Genomic DNA, 19,457 nt, shown 5'->3' with positions numbered 1-19,457 from the left:
AACTATCCGTCTTTTCTTATAGATCGAATGATTACAATGAGATGGTGTGACTCAAAGTCTCAGATGGCCCTGAATGTGGCATGAAGATTGCCATGCACCTCTATAATGTTCAGTTTGCGCATCACTGAGGGTGGCCGAATCAGAGAGCGCCAGGAATTAGAGAGCTACTGGAAGCCCCTTGGTCATCCTCCCCGCGACCACTTCTGGTCATGCTTCCTTGAGGTCCAAGTGGCAAAGGGTCTTGTGCTGCTCTCCCCTTCCATCGCCTCCCCTTTCTTGGCCACCACTAGCCACACCCGGACATGCTCCTTGGATCTCTCCCTCCTCCTGATATGCATAAAGGAATGGTGCAGAATCTCCACCTCTGCTCATTTCCCCAAGATAAGAGATGCTGGCCATTGATTCCTCCTCTGTAGTGAACGGGGCCCTGACCTGGATGGCCCAGGCTAGCCTAACCTCATTGGACCCTGGAAGCTAAGCAGGGCCAGCTCTGGCTTAACACTTGGATGAGATACCACCAAGGAAGTCCAGGGTTGCTATGCAGAGGCAGGCAATGGCAAACTGCCTCTGAACGTCTCTTGCCTTGACCTGGATGGCCCAGGATAGCCCAATCTCATCAGATCTCAGAAGATAAGCAGGGTCAGCCGTGTTCAGTGCTTGGAGGGGAGACCACCGAGGAAGTCCCAGGTTGCTATGCAGAGGCAGGCAAGGGCAAATCACCTCTTGTCTTGAAAACTCTACCGGGGTCACCATAAGTCAGTTGTGACTTGACGGCACTTTATACACACATACAATGAAGTGGGACAAAGCTTAGCCCCCCTTGTGTGAATGAGCAAATTGATGAGAAGGGGGATTACCAGTGGGTTGAGAAGCAGCACAAATCTCTCCCTTTGAGCACACCCTTTTCAGCACAGCAGGAAAAAAAGAGGAGCCATTTATTGAAGACAATTTATTGCTGGAGGAGGTTCTACAGGGGCCAGAGAAGAACGGAGAAGGACCCCCAAAGGGCTTTCAGCTTTGCAGAGATTCCCCACCCTCACCCCGGAAGGGATGGCGCAAGATTGCCGTCCTCTTTCTCTGGAGCACCCTAGCCAGTAAAGGCGCCCACAGCGATGCTTGGACCTTGCTTCTTTAGGACTTTGCGAAGTTTCTTCTTCCATTTCTTCTTCCATTTTTTAAAACGGCCCCTTGTGATCCGCTCCAACTAGAATGGGGTAGGGGGAGAAAGGAGACACTGCAGGATAATGTTTCCATGGCAGCATCCCCTTGGAGTTGCCAACCTCCCAGTGGGGCTTGGAGATCTCCAGGTATTACAGCTGATCTCCAGACAGCAAAGATCAATTCGCCTGGAGAAAACAGCTGCTTTGGAGGGTGGACTTCATGGCTTACACCCCTCTAAGGTCTCTCCCCTCCCCAAATTCCACCCTCACCACCCAGGCTCCACCTCCAAAAGCTCTAGGAATTTCCCAACCTGGAGTTGGCAACCCTAGAAAGTCAGCCCCAGCCCTACCTCCTGGTCCACGTCTTCACACTGGACTACAATCAGTGGCGGGCTCTGTGCAGTGGAAAAGAACCCAGAGCAGTCTTGGTCAAGCTGCAGAGAGAGAAAAGGAGGCATCAGGGCCTCAGCACCTGCCAAGGAGGGTCCAGATTGGATTCAGTCGAGGATAAGTCCTAACGGACAGAGAGGCCATGTCTGCATGGCTGTTTCCTCACAGTCACCCTGCCTACTACTCTGGGGCTTTGCTTTGATTAGGCTTGCATTTTCCGGCCGTCTGAGATTGCCTTGCTCTCCCTCCACATTCCTGCATGTTTTCCATGTGTTTTCTGGATGCTGGCTATACATGAATCCAGAAAACGAGGGCAAAATGCGCGGAAACGTCCGCGGAGAGCGAGGCGACCTCTGACGGTTGGAAAATGCAAGCCTAATCAAAGCCAAGCCCCAAAGTAGTCAGTGGGGTGACCGCGAGGAAACAGCCAGGCATAAATGGCCGGAGAGTCTAGTCTCAGAGGGAAAATGGGCTGCCTGGCGTTACGATTAGTGCTCCAACAAGCGCACAAAGCCAGTGGCTAAGCAGGTCAGTCCAAGTAACCCCTCTCCTTCTCTTGCTCCAAGAGAGCAACCGCCCTCCAAACAAGGGATGTTCAGACTGATGAAGGAGAAGGATCAAGTCCTCTTAGATCTACAATTCTAGGATTTCTTACCATGCAAAGTTGAATTGTCTAGTTAATACAAACTGAACAGCTTTGTGCACAAATTAGACAAAAAAAAGGAAATATCATGTACAACTTTGCCTGATTTGTATTAGAGGAAAAAATTTCAAGTTTGGTTGCCTCTTAAAGATCGACAACGTTTTCCAGCCTAGAAACGTTCATGAGTCAAAGCTCACTTGGTCCCTTTTGACATTTTGTTGATTTGTATTTGTTATACTTCATAATGGAGCTATATATCTAATTCTGAAGTGTGCCCCTTGCCTGCGGATACTTAAATCTACAGATAGGGAGCACACTTACCCCAATAGATTTTCCACAGGGAATCCCCTGGGTTTGCAGAAAAATCTGAAACTTATAAAAAAGGGGGGGATGTATATATTTATGCACATATGCAGACAATGCTCTTTCAAAATGGAGGGGTGCTGAATCAGAGAGCACCTGGAAGCCCCTTGGTCATTCTCCCTACGACCATTTCTGATCATGCTTCCTTTGGGTCCAAGTGGTAAAGGGTCTTGTGCTCTACCCTCCCACAGCCTACTAGTTCCATCTCCTCCTATGCATAAAGGAACGGCATCAGCTCTCAGCGGCCAATTTTCATAGCACTGAGGACTAGTAAAAAGTGGAGAATCTCCAGCCACTCAATTCTGCATTCAGTCCCGGCTTTTGTGCTTCCAAAATTAAATCAGAAGAGTTTCCATTTAGACATTAGGAAGAATTTTCTAACAGTTAGAGCAGTTCCTCAATGGAACGGGCTTCCTCAGGAGGTGGTGAGCTCTCCTTCCCTGGAGGTTTTTAAGCAGAGGCTGGATGGCCATCTGTCAGCAATGCTGATACTATGACCTTAGGCAGTTCATGAGAGGGAGGACTTCATGGCCATCTTCTGGTCACTAGGGGTGTGTGTGGGGGTAGTTGTGAATTTCCTGCATTGTGCAGGGGGTTGGACTAGATGACCCTGGTGGTCCCTTCCAACTCTATGATTCTAAGACAACAGCCCATACTTGTATAGCACACTGGCTTTTGTCCTCCTGCTCACTGACTGGGAAGTCTTACCCCATCGTCTTTGTAGTCACACTGGTCAATGTCAGAGCTCTCCGTCGCCTGGCACACCGTCTCTTTAACGGAGAACTTCAGTGGCTGGACAGCCTGAGCAGAAGAATCCTGAGAAGGGTTTGAATGAAAGGCTCAGATCAGCTCCTCTGCTGCTTAGAAAGGGAACCACAGCTGTCCTGAACACCTAAGAGGGGCAGAACACAGGAACTTCACAGGCAAACACCATGGAGAATACCCTCAAGTAGAGACCATTGCGCCGGGAGAGAAATTGGGAGTAGAGTTTGGGTTTGATTCCCCACTCCTCCACATGAGCAGCGGAGGCTAATCTGGTGAACTGGATTGGTTTCCCCACTCCTCCACACGAAGCCAGCTGGGTGACTTTGGGCTAGTCACAGCTCTCTCAGCCCCACCTACCTCACATAGTTGTGCGGCCACTCACCCAGTCCTGCTGAGGTTCAGCTTCCAGCAGTCGGAAGGCGCTGTCCAGGCCTGACTCCTGGTTATAGGTCTTGACAGCAGAGGCCAGGACTTGCTCATAGCTCAGTCGCGTGGGGACGGTGGGGATTGCTATGGCTGCCCCGACCATCAGCAGGAGCATCGCCCAGCAGTTTGCCATCTTGGTGTTTGTGTGTGAGGGTGGAAGCTTTGGCTCCTTTTATAGTCCACCTCCTCTGGGGTAGGGGCTTCCTCCTGGTTAGCCCCGCGGTCTAACGTTGCCTACGTGGCTTTCTCTACCCTCTGCAGGAAATGCCCATTGTTGGCCAATCTGCAAAGGTGGGATATCAGTTGGATGTGGGGAGAGGAACTGCCGAAATCCTGGCCTCTGCTTGCAAAACTGCCCACAGGGGGCCACAGGGAGGGGAACACCTTGTTGGGAAAGGTGGAGGCAGTTGGGAGAAGGTCTGCAGGCAGATCCCAGCCCAGGAACAGGTCCAGTTCAAGGGATTCTTGCTGCCCCAAGCCATGTACCCCCCTTGCCTCCTGAAGTGCTGCTGCCGGCCTGGTCCAAGCATCGCTTGCAGAAATCCGGCTGGACACATCAGGAAGCGGCGTGAGTTCAGGAGTAAACACATGCCATCCCCTGGACTACCAGTGGCTGAGAGAGAAGCGGGCCCCTGCCGGGCATTGGCATTCTCTTCCCTGAGCCACCCAAAGCGGCCATCTGTGTGGCTTGGCTGGAGAGCTGGCCCAGCATGGGAGACCAAGGGCAGCCAAAGGGTAAAACAGCTGGACTCGGACAACAGGGGACAGAGTTGATGCTTGTTACGGAAACAAATTGCTGAGCCACTGCAGCTCGCACTGGACGCTGCATTCAAATCATTGGTAGTTTTTGTGCCAGGGTCTACACTGTGGTCCCCTGCCAGCAGGCCGATTTCTCTAGCCCCTCTTCCCCTTTCCTGGCCAGCATGGCATTTCAACCAAGGAAAGGGGTCTTGGAAATGACTGGCCCATTACATATTTACATATTTGAGAACGGAATTTGGGTCTGGGATCCCCACCCTGTTTCCTGGAGTGTAACAGTCATAAGAACATCAGAACATCAGAAGATCCCTGCTGGTTCAGACCAGTGAGGGACCATCTAGTCCAGCATCCCAATTCACACCGTGGCCAAGCAGTTCCTCTGGAGGTCCAACCAACAGGGCATAGAGGACGAGGCCTTCCCTCAATGTTGCACTGGGATTCAGAGGTTTACTGTCTATGATCATGCAGGTTCCCTTTAATCATCACGGCTAGGAGCCACTGATGGAACTCTCCTCCACGAATCTGTCCAATTCCCTTTTAAAGCTGTCTATGCCCATGGCCATCACTACCTCCTCTGGCAGCAAATTCCACATTTCAGTCACTCGCTCTGTAAAGAAGTATTTCCTTTTGCCCATCCTGAATCTATTGCCCATCAGCTTCATTGGATGCCCTCGAGTTCTACTATTGTGGGACAGGGAGAACATTTTCTCTTTGCCAACTCTTTCCACCCTGTGCATAATTTTATAAGCCTCTATCATGCCCCCCCCCAGCCATCTTTTTTCTAAACTGAAAAGTCCCAGACTCTTCAGCCTTTTCTCATAGGAAAGGTGCTCCAACCCCATCCCCGGAATCGTCTTAGTTGCCCTCTTCTGTACTTTTTCCAGCTCTGCAATGCCCTTTTTGAGATAGGGACCAGAACTACACACACTATTTCAAATGAGGCTGCATCACAGATCATAGAATAGAATTATAGAATCATAGAGTTGGAAAGGACCACCAGGGTCATCTAGTCCAACCCCCTGCAAAATGCAGGAAATTCTGAACTACCTACCCACCCACACACACACACAGTGACCCATACTTCATGCCCAGATCTATACACCTGCTGTTTTATTTTCAATCCCTTTCCTAATAATCCCCAACATGAGAGTTTGCCTTTTTCACTGCTACAGAGCACTGGGTTTACACTTTTGTAGAGCTGTCCTCTATGACCCCGCAATCTTTTTCTTTCTCACTCTCAGCAAGCTCAGACCCCACTAGCCTATACTTGAAGTTGGGATTGTTTTTGTTCTGATGTGTATCACCTTGCACTTACCAACACTGAACTTCATCTGCCACATGGTCGCCCGCTCACCCTCTATGCGAAGTCAGACATGAGTCGTGGGCTCTCCTCAGTTCCTTTGCACATGATCAGAGCACAATTTTGGCATGACTAGAGACTGGACTTTAGACTTCCCAACCTGCCTCATTTTCCTGACTGGAAATGGTTCAAGGGGGCACACTCTGGCCCACTAAAGAAACCCACAGGTATAATTGGCCAAATGTTGGGCCCCCAAGGCCATTTCGTGGCGAGTTGGTTAAGGTGTTGGACAAGGATCTGGGAAACCTAGGCAGATCATGAAAGGGAGGGCAGGAAGGGTTGTTTCAGTGCTTGGCTCTTGTGGCCCTTTCTTACACACCCAGGGAAATGCCGATCACCACATTGGGGTCAGGAAGCGACTTTCCTCCAAGCCAGATTGGCCAGAGATCCTGGAGGGTTTTTGTTGCCATCTTCTGGGCATGGAGTAGGGGTCACTGGGTGTGTGTGGGGAAAGGTAGTTGTGATTTTCCTGCATTGTGCAGGGGGTTGGACTAGATTAACCTGGTGGTCCCTTCCAACTCTATGATTCTATGAAACCAAGGTTCGAATCCCCACTCTGCCATGAAAACTTGATGGGCGACCTTGGGCCAGTCAAACACTCTCAGCCTGGCAAATATTTGGATGGGAGACCTCCAAGGAATGCCAGGGGCGTGACGCGGAGGCAGGCAAGGGCAAACCCGAACATCTCCTGCCTTGAAAACCCCTTCAGGGTTACCATACGTCAGCTGTGATTTGACGGCAAAAAATGGGGCTGTTTCAGGTTGGGAAAATGGCCTGGCAGGGACGCCTCCTATCCCTGCATGCCACGGTCCTGATCCAAATGAATCCAACGTGCGCCTGGGATTAACGGGATTTCCACACAGGGTCAGGCTTGTGTAGTCTCCCCCTTGCTGGTGCTGCTGCAGATAAGGCATAGCAGCAACGGGGCTTTCACATGGCAGCCCCCCCAAGTTTCCCTACCCCAGTCCCCCAGCAGTAGCCCCCCCCCCCGAGACATCGGGACTTCTGCAATTTTTAAAAATTGGCAGTAAAACATTGTGATATCAATCTACTAGTCTAACAATAGGGGTGACAAATTCTGTGATTTCCTACCTTTCATTAAAAAAATATATGTTCTAGTTCCTTTTGTTGCAAGGATGTGTGTTTTTCCCTGTATCTCCGGAAGGGACTTACTTCTTTAAAAAGAAAAGAAAAGAACACTGAGAATTTCATGCATAAAGGCCAGTCAGGGAAAATGTCACAAGGGCAGAAAAATCCTAATTTCCCCACCCATCCAGTCTTTGCTGTGATCTTTCCCAAAACTTCAGAGCAAAACAGGCTAGAGAAAGATCAGAGAAAAGCAAGGGAAACACCGGGAGGTGTACAAATGCACCACAATGCTTTGGGGAAGGAGGGGAAAAACCCGGCTACCCAACAGCATCGAACCCAGGATATATAGACCATTTGCAGGGCCGGCAAATCTTACTCTCACTCCAGATGCAGATCCACAATTCTCAGATTGTGTAGCTTCCTGTATCTTACCAAGGGTGCACTGAATCTCAAAAGCTTCTACCCTGGACAATCTCGTTGGCCTCTAAGGTGCTACAGGGTTCAAATCTTGCTTTTCTGCAGCAGACCAACACGGCCACCCTCCTGAAACGGAGCATGAGGGAAACTGTCCTAACCAGCCAACTGAAGTCACCGGAGGAACAGGTTGTGTGGGGAGGTTCAGCTTCCTCAACGTTAATGCTGACGCAGCCAAACGGCAAGCGGAGGCTGTGGTGGGGCCCTTACTGAAATCCAGACCAAAAACTAACCACTTGGGGGTCATGTTAGGGAGCTGTGACTCAACCCTTGCTGAAGCGATGGTAACGCTTTACTCTGCTCTGGTGAGACCTCACCTAGAGTACTGTGTTCAGTTTTGGGCACTGCAATTTAAGAAAGATGTAGACAAGTTGGAACGTGTCCAGGGGAGGGCAACAAAGATGGTGAGGGGTCTGGAGACCACGTCCTATGAGGAAAGGCTGAAGGAGCTGGGTATGTTTAGCCTGCAGAGGAGAAGACTGAGAGGGGATTTGATAACCATCTTCAAGTACTTGAAGGGCTCTCATATGGAGGATGGTGCCGAGTTGTGTTCTGTTGCCCCAGAAGGTCTGACCAGAACCAACGGGTTAAAATTAACTCAAAAGAGTTTCTATCTAGACATCAGGAAGAATTTTCTAATAGTTAGAGCAGTTCCTCAGTGGAACAGGCTTCCTCGGGAGGTGGTGAGCTCTCCTGCCATGGGGGTTTTTAAGCAGAGACTAGATGTCCATCAGTCAGCAATGCTGATACTATGACCTTAGGCAGTTCAGGAGAGGCAGTTCAGGAGAGGGAGGGCATCTTGGCCATCTTCTGGGCATGGAGTAGGGGTCACTGGGTGTGTGTGGGGGAGGTAGTTGTGAAATTCCTACATTGTGCAGGGGGTTGGACTAGATGACCCTGGTGGTCCCTTCCAACTGTGATTCTATGGAGCCTCTAAATGGCACGTGGATCTCCAAGGGATTTCACGTTTTCTTTGGAATCCCCTCTGGTCTCAGGGAATGAGTTTGGCCACCATTAACAGGGTGCCTTTCTCCTGTTTTCAGTGCCACTGCACGCCCCTTCCAGTCAGTGGTAGGGAAGACGTCTGTCCCCACTGTACCACCCCAAATGCCAGGCCCTGGAACTAGACAGATGTCATCTTGTCATGAGGTGGGTGGGGACAACCTGGGAGTGGGTAGCCCCCCCTTACCCTTGTAAATGCCTCCCCCCCCCAACTTTTCCTTCACTATCCTCCTCCTCTAGTTTCCTATGAAATGGAGAAGCTTGGGAGAAAGTCTGGTCAATTTCACTAAGGCCAATTTACTTCCAACTCCACCTCCCCTAAAACTGACAACACTAAGGAGCTAGGAAATCACAGAATTTGTCACCCCTATTTCAAGTTTTACCACACCTGGACAGTCTTTTTAAAAAAACCTAAAGTATTGTTACAGGTGTGCAGTGCTGGTGTGCAGAGATATGCTGGTTTAATGAAAAAAAGGACAATCAAGGAAGGCAAGCCCTGACCTGGATGTCCCAGGCTAGCCCGATCTTGTCACGTTTTGGAAGCTAAGCAGAGTCAGCCCTGGTGAGTACTTGAATGGGAGACCAACAAGGAAGTCCAGGGTTGCTGTGCAGAGATAGGCAATAGCAAATCACTTCAGTTCATCTGCCCAGCCCTGGATGGTCCAGGTTAGTCTGATCTTGTTAGATCTGGGAAGCTAAGCAGGGCTGCCCCTGGTTAATACTTGAATGGGAGGCCACCAAGGAAGTCCAGGGTTGCTGTGCAGAAGCAGACAAATCTGTTGTGGGGAGGGGAAGGGAAGGTGATCGTAAGCCTGTTTGTGTGTGTGTGAAGTGCTGTCAACCTTTTTGGGGGTTTTCATGGCAAGAGACTAACAGAGGTGGTTTGCCAGTGCCTTCCTCTGCACAGCAACCCTGGTCTTCCTTGGTGGTCTCCCATCCAAATACTAACCAGGGCTGACCCTGCTTAGCTTCTGAGATCTGACGAGATCAGGCTAGCTTGGGCCATCCAGGTCAGGGCAAGCCTGTTTGAGTCTCCCTTAAGTGGTAGAGAAAGTCGGCATATAAAAACCAACTCTTATTATCCTCCTCCTCCTCCTCCCTCCTGAAAGGACACAAAACAGCTTAAGCTGTGAAGAATGCCATATAAAAAAGCCAGAAAATCTTCTTGGGCCAGGCCTGGATTCAGCAGCTGGCTGATCCAAAAGCATAAGCTAAGAGCCCCTTTGGTTCATGCCTTTGGATAGGCCCCAGCCTTATACCTGCACCGGGAAGGGAAAAACAAATACAAATGCAACTGGCCAAGATCTTCCCCCTGGCCTTTCCCTCCCTGTAGCATTAAATGCTTGGGGGGCGGGGTGGGGGGAGATTCCTGAGCTCTAATTAAAAGTGTGTCAAAACGCAGGTATGGTTTCAGCCTTAGACTTGTTTTTGGTGACCGTTGGGAAAAGATATGGAAGGACATCCAGCAGAGAGGCAAATGGATTGGTACATAAAACCCAGCACAACAATTATGGGATAAAATAACCTAGCAATGAGATGAGGGATCCCATAGAGAAGATCTGGAGAGGTGGCATAGACATTTCCTACATAAATAAATAGTATGTGACTCCTGGGTACCTCAAGTGGAGTTGTGTGCATGCACAGAATTCTAGCAGGCCTCTGCATCCAACAGAGAGCCAGTGGGATATAATGGTTAGAGTGTTGGACAAGGATCTGGGAGACCCTGGTTCAAATCCCCCCTCTCCCATGGAAGCCTAGCAGTGACCTTGGGCCAGTCCCACACGCTCAACCACCTAACTTACTTCACGAGGTTGTTGTGAGGATAAAACGGAGGAGAGAACAGTGCAAGCCACGTTGGGTCCGCATCAGGGAGAAAAGTGGGGTATAGATGAAGTCAATAAACTGCATGCAAGGTGACCCCCAAGTGGAGAGTCTTGGGCTTCAGACCCATTGGAAAGTCTCCTGTGTTATAGCTTCCCTGAAATAGGGGCTGAGTTCAGTGGTAGGGCATCTGCTTGGAATGCAGAAGGTTCCAGGTTCAATCCCCAGCATTTCCAGTTGAAAGGACCAGGCAGCAGGCGATGTGAAAGACCTCTGCCTGAGACCCTGGAGAGCTGCTGCCAGTCTGAGTAGGCAATACTGACCATGATGGACCAAGGGTCTGATACAGTAAAAGGCGGGTTCATGTGGTCCAAATCCAAATAGGTGGAAATTTGTGCATAGCCCCCTCCCCCTCCTATACACACACTTCAAGGCTCTCCCACAGGGAAAACTTCCCAATGGATTGTGTCCTTAGCAGCCGTGTTTTATCCCTCTGACTCTATAGCTTGGGAGACAGACCCATTGATTCGGTCCCTGGTCCATCAGAAAAGGGCCTTCCCTCTTGCATCAGCCTTTCCTAACTCACAGCCCCCCTTTCCCTGCCTCACCACCTGGAGTGTTTTGCAAGCAAAGCCAAGGATTTCGGCAGTTCCTCTCTTCATCTCCAACGGCTATCCCACTTTGGCAAATTGGCCAACAACGGGCATTTCCTGCCTAGGGAAGAGAAAGCCACTCGGACATCCAACCGCCCAGGGGACGTTAGCCCACCAGCTGCCAGCCCCCCACCCCCAGGAGGGCTATAAAAAAGCAGTGGGAGGCTGGATGAGCAACTTAGGTACCACCGACGAAAGCCAGGATGCAGAGCTGCTGGGCACTGATGCTGCTGGTGGGGGTGGTCGCCGGAGCCCCCACACAGCCCACCCTTCTCAGCTACGAGCAGGTCCTGGCTTCTGCGGTTGCCACCTACAACCAGGAGCTGGGCCCGGAGAATGCCTTCCAGCTGCTGGAAGCTGAACCCCAGCCGGACTGGGTGAGTCGTTCTGGGATTGGGGCATGACTAGGGTTGCCAGGTCCCTCTGCGCCACTGGCAGGAGGTTTTTGGGAGCCTAAGGTCGTGCAGGATTTGGGGAGGGGAAGGACTTCAATGCCATAGAGTCCAATTGCCAAAGTGGCCATTTTCTCCAGGGGAACAGATCTCTATCAGCTGGAGATCAGTTGTAATAGCAGGAGATCTCCAGCTAGTACCTGGAGGTTGGCAACCCTAGGGTGGAGCCTGAGGAGGGCGGAGGTTGGAGAGGGGAGGGACTTCAATGCCATAGAGTCCAGATGCCAAAGCAGCCATTTTCTGCAGGGGAACTGATCTCTTATTGGCTGGAGGTCAGTTGTGATAGCAGGAGATCTCCAGGTAGTACCTGGAGGTTGTTGTATATAAGAGCTGGCTAATCTCCTGTTAAGGAATGAATATCTCAACACGCAGCCACTTACAATTCTTTTGTTATTTTTATATTTTTCCAATGCCTTATGTGCCTTTAAATACCAGTTCACAAAACCTTCATAACACGATTCACAAACAGTGTCGTATTGCAATGCAATGAACTGTGGAATGGCTGTGCAAAGAGGAATCCTATAGGTCAGCTGTCATCAGCAGACCTTCAGAAGATGCATTGCAATACAACACTGTGAAGCATGACGTCGGCATAATTTCTCTTTGAGGACTGGAAGAGTGAGATCTTGTGGACAATTTATCAATCTTGTCTTTGTTGTTAAAATGTTTCTGAATCGTGTTATGAAAGTTTTGTGAACTGGTATTTAAAGGCACATAAGGCATTGGAAAAATACAAAAATAACAAAAGAATTGTAAGTGGCTGCGTGTTGAGATATTCATTCCTTAACAGGAGATTAGCCAGTACCTGGAGGTTAAACAAATAGTACGTATGCTGATTTAACACAGTTGTGTAAACCCACAGCACCAGCTCAATTACTTATATGCAGTAAATAAACTCCTAATAGTCTCAATGTTAATCACATAATAATACTCTAATATATTCCGTTAGACCACCCAACAAGGGGGTCTAACGGAATGTATTAGAGTATTATTATGTGATTAACATTGAGACTATTAGGAGTTTATTTACTGCATATAAGTAATTGAGCTGGTGCTGTGGGTTTACAGTACCTGGAGGTTGGCAACCCTAGGCATGACTCCACGGGCACAGAGGATAACCCTCCACCATTCCCCTTCCCTCTCCTCTCTCTTCGTTCAGGGAAGAGAAATCCCTCCAGCCGGCTATGCCAATGGCGAAGCGTCCATCCTCCTCTTACTGGTGGTGGAAAGTGCCATCAAGCCACAAACAAAGTATGCCGACCCTGTGGGGTTTTCAAGGCAAGAGACAATTGCCTGCCTCCGTGTAGCAACCCTGGGCTTCCTCAGGGGTCTCCCATCCAAGTCCTCAATTGGGAGGGGTGGATCAGCCTCCTGCCATTCTCGGGCTCAGAAACTCCGCAGGGGGCCGCCACCCACCCCCCCCAGTGTGTTTCTGGACCTCCCCAGATTCCTGGAACCTGCAGTGTCGGAGTAGGGTCTGGGAGACCCAGGTTCAAATCCCCGCTCTGCCAAGGAAGCTTGGTGGGTGACCTTAAGCCAGTCACACGTTCTCAGCCTAACCTACCTCGCAGGGTGGTTGTGAGGATAGCATGGAGGAAAGGAGGAAGCTGTAAGCTGCTTTGGGGAGAAAAGCGGGGCATAAGTGCAGTAAGTAAATAAAGGAAATAAATAAATAAATAATCCAGCTCTAACCTTTCCCCCAACAGGCCAATGTACATTTTACAGCATTGCAACAGGCAAAAATCCAACAGGTGGAGCTCCATCTCTCTCCCCCCCCCCCCCAATTTGTATAGCTGAGTCGATCAAGGCTTGGCAGCTCCCAGCTTTTTCCAGACCAGCACAAAGTTCAAGAAAAATGGGGCATAGGGTTGCCAACCTCCAGGTAGGGCCTGGGGAGCTCCCACAATTACAACTGATCTCCAGACTACAGAGATCCGTTCCCCTGCTGAAAACGGCAGCTTTGGAGGGTGGACTCTACAGCATTATACCCTGCTGAGGTCCCTCCCTAAACTCCACCCTCCCAGGCTCCAACCCCATATTGCCAGGAATTTCCCAAACCACAGTTGGCAACCCCAGCAGGGCAGCTGCCTCCGTTCCTCTGCAGACCCGACTGATCCCTGAACTGCATGTCTTTACAGGACCCTTCTGCCAAAACCATCCAGTCCCTGAAATTCTCCATCAAAGAGACGGTTTGCCGTGCGGAAGAGAACCCAGATGTGACCCAGTGTGAGCCCAAAGAGGATGGGGTAAGGGGACCCTCCACAGTGGGAAAGCCTCTCCTCTTGAGAAGAGAGCCAGCATGGTGTAGTGGTTAAGAGCGGTGGTTTGGAGCGGTGGACTCTGATCTGGAGAACTGGGTTTGATTCCCCGCTCCTCCACATGAAGCCAGCTGGGTGACCTTGGGCTAGTCACAGTTCTCTTAGAGCTCTCTCAGTCCCACCTACCTCACCGGGTGTTTGTTGTGGGGAGGGGAAGGCGATTGTTAGCCGGTTTGTTTCTTCCTTAAGTGGTAGAGAAAGTCAGCATATAAAAACCAATTCCAACTCCTCCTCCTCCTTTTGCTTCTCATGGCTTCCATGCCTGCTGTTAGTGTACATTATATAGTCACTACTGTTAGGTCTATTTGTCTCACACTGCTGTCTTTGATGTTTTGCACTTATTAACATTTGCATTTTTGCTACTTGGCTCTGTGCATTTGTGTACCTTTTACCAGTGCTAATTTCCAAGCCTCCAGGTACTAGCTGGAGACCTCCTACTATTACAACTGATTTCCAGCCAATAGAGATCAGTTCACCTGGAGGAAATGGCCACTATGGCAATTGGACTCTATGGCACTGAAGTCCCTCCCCGCCCCAAACCCTCCCCTCCTCAGGCTCTGCCCCAAAACCTCCCGCCGGTGGCGAAGAGGAACCTGGCAACCCTATTTTCCTGTCATAGTAGTAGGGTTGCCAGCTCCGGGATGGAAATACCTGGTGATTTTGGGGGCGGTGCCTGAGGAGGGCGGGGTTTGGGGAGGGGAGCGTTTTCAATGCCGTAGAGTCCAATTGCCAAAGCAGCTATTTTCTCCAGGGGAACTGATCTCTATCGGCTGGAGATCAGTTGTAATAGCAGGAGATCTCCAGCTAGTACCTGGAGGTTGGTAATCAAACACTGGCTACAAGTACAAAATAGGAGAGTAGGAAATCAAAAGTCTGCACTTGTATAAAGCTCAATAAAGCACATACAAAGCACTTTGCAAGCAGTTATATTGTGAGGTGGAGCCTCACCAAAACAATATCCCAAGAGACTCTCAGCTAGCCTCTTAAACAGAATGGCAGAATAGATGTCTCTCCAAACTTTGGTGATATTTGCACGTGGTACTCCTTGAAGCTTGACGAAAGCTCTGAAATGGGGATTTTACCGGAAGCCCATTGCGTTTGAAATCTGTTCCGTGCTTCATTTGGACATTACCATTCTGGACTGTCAATTTTTGTGCACCTGATTTTGTTGTGTATATACACTTACCTGATGTAAATTTATCGCATTATAACAAGTACCTGGAGGTTGGCAACCCTGCATAGTAGGGAGGGGTGGGGTGGGGCAGCATCCTTTGCCAGAATAGACACTTCCACACATTCATATATTCCTAAAATAGGCAAAGAGCAACAATAACTGTGTTGTGTTGCAGAAAACTCCTCAAAGCCAAAGACTGGTCATACCCTTAACAGGACCAGCCCACATGTCACAAAAGCAGGTGCAAGCTTTAGAGTTCTCCAGAACTCTGCGTCAGACCGGAGGGTGGTTCAGTCCCAACAATAAAATTGGGGGCAGGGGTTGTCTCGGGCCTGGCAACCCTCCAGCCAGGGTCTTAAAATTGGATACTGGTCCGGAAGTGTCGCAGACTTAATGGGATTCGGTGGTGTTGAATGCAATTGAAGCAGGTTTCCAAGTGGCCCCAGGGACTGCCGATCCTGGGCAGACAGTAGTGTGTTCGACAGTAGACTTGGGACTTGGTTGGACTATTCCGTTCCCTAGCCTAGATGCAGGAAAGAAGCAGCGTGAAAGGGGCACTTTCCTTGGGAGAAATTTTGAGCTGAATTGAAGGTGGGGAGGAATCCATGGGGGCGGGAATTCATGCCTTGGACTGGACCCCGCAGACCCATCCTCCTCGTGGTTGTGCAAAGAACCGCAGGGCACACGAATACCCTGTGCTGGCAACAAACAGGACTTGCACAACTACCACAGCTAAACCTGCCCAGAGCCTTTTTTTTAAAAACCAAGGAGCTATGGTGTGTGTGAGAGAGAGAGAGAGAGAGAGAAAGAGAGAGAATGAGTGAGAGCAGGCTCTTGAACTCAGGACTCGCTTGGGGCTGAAACCTCTCCTTCTTTGCTTGGGCAGGTTGACCGGGACTGCTCTGGGTTCTTTTCTGCTGAGCAGAATCCGCCATTGATCATCGTCCAGTGTGAAGATGTGGATCAGGAGGTATTTTCTCAGACACCGGAGTCTCACCGTCTCTGTTTCTTCTTTGGCATTCAGGCCTGGGGTGTTGCCGAAATGCAGGGGTGGGGGTGGAGATGCAGATCCCAGCAAGGGCAAATTCCCAAGTTCATCCTTGCGGGTTTGTGGGAAGAGGGCCAAGAGGCCTCCAGAAATGTATTGCAAAGTCCTTCCAGATATATGCAGAATCTTGACTGGTTTGGTTTGCAAACATGTGTTTTTTTGAGTATTTCTCTGTTGGGAGTCTTCCCATGGGCACAAGGCTGCTGAGTATCTGCAAAAAGCCCATCTGTCAGGAAGATTTAAAAAAAAAATCAGTGTAAGGAAAGATTGCCTCTGTGCATATGCTGAATGCTTCCCAAAGGGTATAATTTTTATTGCACATCTTGTAGGAACAAACAGTAGATTCCTGACTCCGTCCTTGTCGATTTGGAGGAGGAGTCCACACACAGATTGGCAGCTTTTGTCTTCCAAAATTCTCACACTTTAGGCTTTATTATTTATTTAGGATGTTTCTATGTTGCCTCTTCAGAGTTCTGCTCAAAGCAGCTTATAGGGTTGCCAATTCTAGTTTTTTCCAAACCTGGAGATTTGGAATATGGAGCCTGGGGAGGGTGGGGTTTGGGAAGGGGAGGGAATTCAGTGGGGTATAATGCGTAGAATGTACCCTACAAAGCAGCCATTTTCTTCGGGGGAACTGATCATGGTCGTCTGGAGATCAATTGTAATAGCGGGAGATCTCCAGGTGCCCCCTGGAGGCTGGCAACCCTAGCAGCTTACAATGAAACCCATGTCACAATATTAAAAACAAGCCCTTCAAACACAAGCGATTGGGTGTAAACAGCACAAAAACTATCCATAAAACAGAAGCAGACCATTAAAAAGCAGAGTAGATAAACCCCTAATTAAAAAGGCTTCATAAAAAGATGTGTTCTAAAAAGAAAGTATAGGATGCATTCCATAAGGGAGGGGCCACTCCTGAAAAGGCCCCGTCTCTGGCTGCCACCTCTGAAGGAGGGCCCCCCAGAAAGCAGGGCTTGAGAGGCAGATCTTAACTGGAGGGGTGGGTGGTACAGGAGGAGGTGTTCCTTCAGGTGCCCTGCCCTCAAGCCATTTAGTCTAGGTTTGCCAACCTCCAGGTAGTAGCTGGAGATCTCCTGCTATTACAACTGATCTCCAGCCGTTAGAGATCAGTTCACCTGGAGAAAATGGCCACTTTGGCAAATGGGCTCTAGGGCATTGAAGTCCCGCCCCTCCCCAAACCTTGCCCTTCTCAGGCTCCACACCAAAAGCCTCCCGCCAGTGGCAAAGAGAGACCTGGCAACCCTATGCAGTGTCCATCTCTTGCAAGAGTTACTGGTTTATTCTGCATACCAAACGGCCTTCAATTCCAGCACTTCAAGCCAGCACTTCGAATTGTGCTCAGAAACAATGGGTTGCCAGTGCAAAGGCTGGAGGCCGTTTGAGTCTATGCCGAGTGATGGAAAGGAAGCAGGCTGGGTTTTTTGAAATGGACCATGAGGTCCTGGAGACTGGGGAAGAGGAGGGAGAAATCCTGACCACTCGGGCAGTCAGTTTTGAACCCCGGCCTGCCAAAGCTGTGCCGTGAGCAAACCCTCGCTCCGCTGCAGCTCCTGACCCTTGTCTGTCTTCCCCCTGTTCTAGCTGAGCCGGATCACCAGGGGCCGCTGGAGAAGATTCTGGAGGAAAACCAAGAGATTTGTGAAGAAGCACGGGGTCAGCATCGCTCTGGGAGCCGCGCGATTTGGGTAGATAGCAATGGCCGGAGAAAAACCATCTCAAGACGTCACATTCCCTCCAGGCACCTGCAACAGCTACGTGTGGCAGAGACCCCTGGGGAGTTGCTCCTGCGAGCTTCTTGCAAGCTTTGAAAATCCTACCTTGCTTCCCACGCAGCGTCTTTCTATTCTCTTGTCCCAATGCATCCCATAAGGCTTCTTCACATAATAAAATATGTACCACTGAGATTGTAATTTTCAAAAAACCTCTTTTCATGTTCAGGGACTTGATTGCGACCAGATCACGTTTTCTTCCATTGCTGCATTCGTGCTCTCTAATGGTGCAGCGTTAGGGTTGCCAACCGCCAGGTGCTAGCTGGAGATCTCCTGCTATTATAACCGATCTCCAGCCGATAGAGATCAGTTCACCTGGAGAAAATGGCCGTTTTGGCAATTGGACGCTATGGCATTGAAGTCCCTCCCCAAACCCCGCCTTTCTTAGGCTCTGCCCCAAAAACCTCCTGCCAGTGGCATAGAGGGACCTGGCAACCAAATGCAGCGTCCATCTTTTGCAAGAGTTACTGGTTTATTCTGCATGCCAAACAGCCCTCAATTCCAGCTTTGCTGTTCCATCATAGTATTTTAATATTCGGAAGGCTTTCTCTTCCCATATGAAATACTTTCTGTGTTGTGTTAGCTGCCAAACTAGCATCCTGGCTTTGTGAAATAAAATTTTATTATTAATTTTTGCTGCCACAATAAGATTTTAAAAACAGGCTTAGTGGGACTGTTAAGAATAGAAACTACTTTTTGGGGGACAGCATATCGGTCTCGATGGAAGTTATTCCACCAGTCACAAAAACATTGAGACTTGTCTACCTATTAAGATCTTTGGCAACCTTTTAGAAATAATATCTCAGGGTTATACCATGCTATTCTATCAGTTTCCTTTTGAAGCTGAAGCTGAATGCAGGAACTCTCCACAGGCTTGCACTATCATTGACATTTCTTCATAGGATGGAAGATTTTTTAGTCATATTATTCCGAGTAACCCTCTTAGAAGCAATTCATGCCAACTGATCTGTTGTCCTGAGATACGAGTAAATGGCTGGTGCTATGGGGCGGGCACATGGAGACCTATGGGTCAGGCAATATTTTTTGCTAGCTGTGTCATTGGTTGGGTGGGGTGTGACCAGGGGGGACGAGATGGGACTGCAGGAGAGTCTAGCCAGGAGACTTGCAAAAAAGCCCAAGTCATAAAAACATCAGAAGTGCCCTGCTGAATCAGACCAGGGAGGGTCCATCTAGTCCTGCTGGATCAGCCTCCTGGCACTGGGATTCAGAGATTTACTCTGAATGTGCAACAGACTTTTGTCAGCCCTGATTCAGGTAGAGGTGTGATCCTGAGGCTTCTAGTTTGTGCATCAGATCCTTCCTCTCCTAGCAAGAGCTACTCTACATCCAGCAACTATGGTTGCCAACCTCCAGGTGAGGCCTGAGAATCTCCCAGAATTACTACTGATCTCCAGCCTACAAGGATCAGTCCCACTGGCGAATGTGGCTGCTTTGGAGAGTGGGTTGTATGGCATTATTCCCTTCTGCAGTCCTTCCCATCCCCAAACCTCTCCCCTCCCTAGGCTCCTCCCCCAAATCTCCAAGAATTTCCCAACTCGGAGTTGGCATCCCTACGAACATCACATGTACTTCACAGTGAGCATCGTGCACACGTAAACGCTCTTTGCTTCTATTTTATCCTTTATTAAGGCAGAACTCTTCCACATTTCACAATGATGAAATTAAAGGAGTACAATGCCAACAATGAATTCTACGTAGATGATTAGAAAGAGAGCATGACATGACTCCAGTGTTACTCAAAAGTAAGTG

General features: G+C 49.5%; 2 protein-coding genes across 2 annotated transcripts; one reads left to right on the top strand and one right to left on the bottom strand.

The window, feature by feature from the left end:
• Window positions 1-1,087: 1,087 nt before the first annotated feature.
• Window positions 1,088-3,880, bottom strand: LOC130484254 (cathelicidin-2-like). The gene is made up of 4 exons (XM_056857156.1): window positions 3,704-3,880; window positions 3,265-3,372; window positions 1,511-1,594; window positions 1,088-1,204 (listed from the first exon to the last, which is right to left on the bottom strand). Exons 1-4 carry the CDS (start codon window positions 3,878-3,880, stop codon window positions 1,088-1,090), a joined length of 486 nt encoding a protein of 161 aa, XP_056713134.1.
• Window positions 3,881-11,108: 7,228 nt separating this feature from the next.
• Window positions 11,109-17,607, top strand: LOC130484722 (cathelicidin-2-like). Its single transcript, XM_056857806.1, has 4 exons — window positions 11,109-11,282; window positions 13,496-13,603; window positions 15,736-15,819; window positions 17,500-17,607. Exons 1-4 carry the CDS (start codon window positions 11,109-11,111, stop codon window positions 17,605-17,607), a joined length of 474 nt encoding a protein of 157 aa, XP_056713784.1.
• The last annotated feature ends 1,850 nt before the right edge of the window (window positions 17,608-19,457 follow it).

This window comes from Euleptes europaea, chromosome 11 (assembly GCF_029931775.1).
Source record: "Euleptes europaea isolate rEulEur1 chromosome 11, rEulEur1.hap1, whole genome shotgun sequence".
NCBI lineage: Eukaryota > Metazoa > Chordata > Lepidosauria > Squamata > Sphaerodactylidae > Euleptes > Euleptes europaea.
Note: the sequence above shows the minus strand (reverse complement) of the source record. Positions and strands in the feature narration are given on the sequence as shown.

Bases quoted from the DNA above. Each gene is read 5' to 3' on its own strand.
- LOC130484254 (XM_056857156.1), bottom strand. From the start codon at position 3,880: ATGGCAAACTGCTGGGCGATGCTCCTGCTGATGGTCGGGGCAGCCATA. The intron at 3,373-3,703 runs GTGAGTGGCCGC...AACCCTTCTCAG, and splicing joins CTGAACCTCAGCAGGACTGG to GATTCTTCTGCTCAGGCTGT. The intron at 1,205-1,510 runs GTAGGGCTGGGG...ACCCCATTCTAG, and splicing joins GTGAAGACGTGGACCAGGAG to TTGGAGCGGATCACAAGGGG.
- LOC130484722 (XM_056857806.1), top strand. From the start codon at position 11,109: ATGCAGAGCTGCTGGGCACTGATGCTGCTGGTGGGGGTGGTCGCCGGA. The intron at 11,283-13,495 runs GTGAGTCGTTCT...ATGTCTTTACAG, and splicing joins CTGAACCCCAGCCGGACTGG to GACCCTTCTGCCAAAACCAT. The intron at 15,820-17,499 runs GTATTTTCTCAG...CCCCTGTTCTAG, and splicing joins GTGAAGATGTGGATCAGGAG to CTGAGCCGGATCACCAGGGG.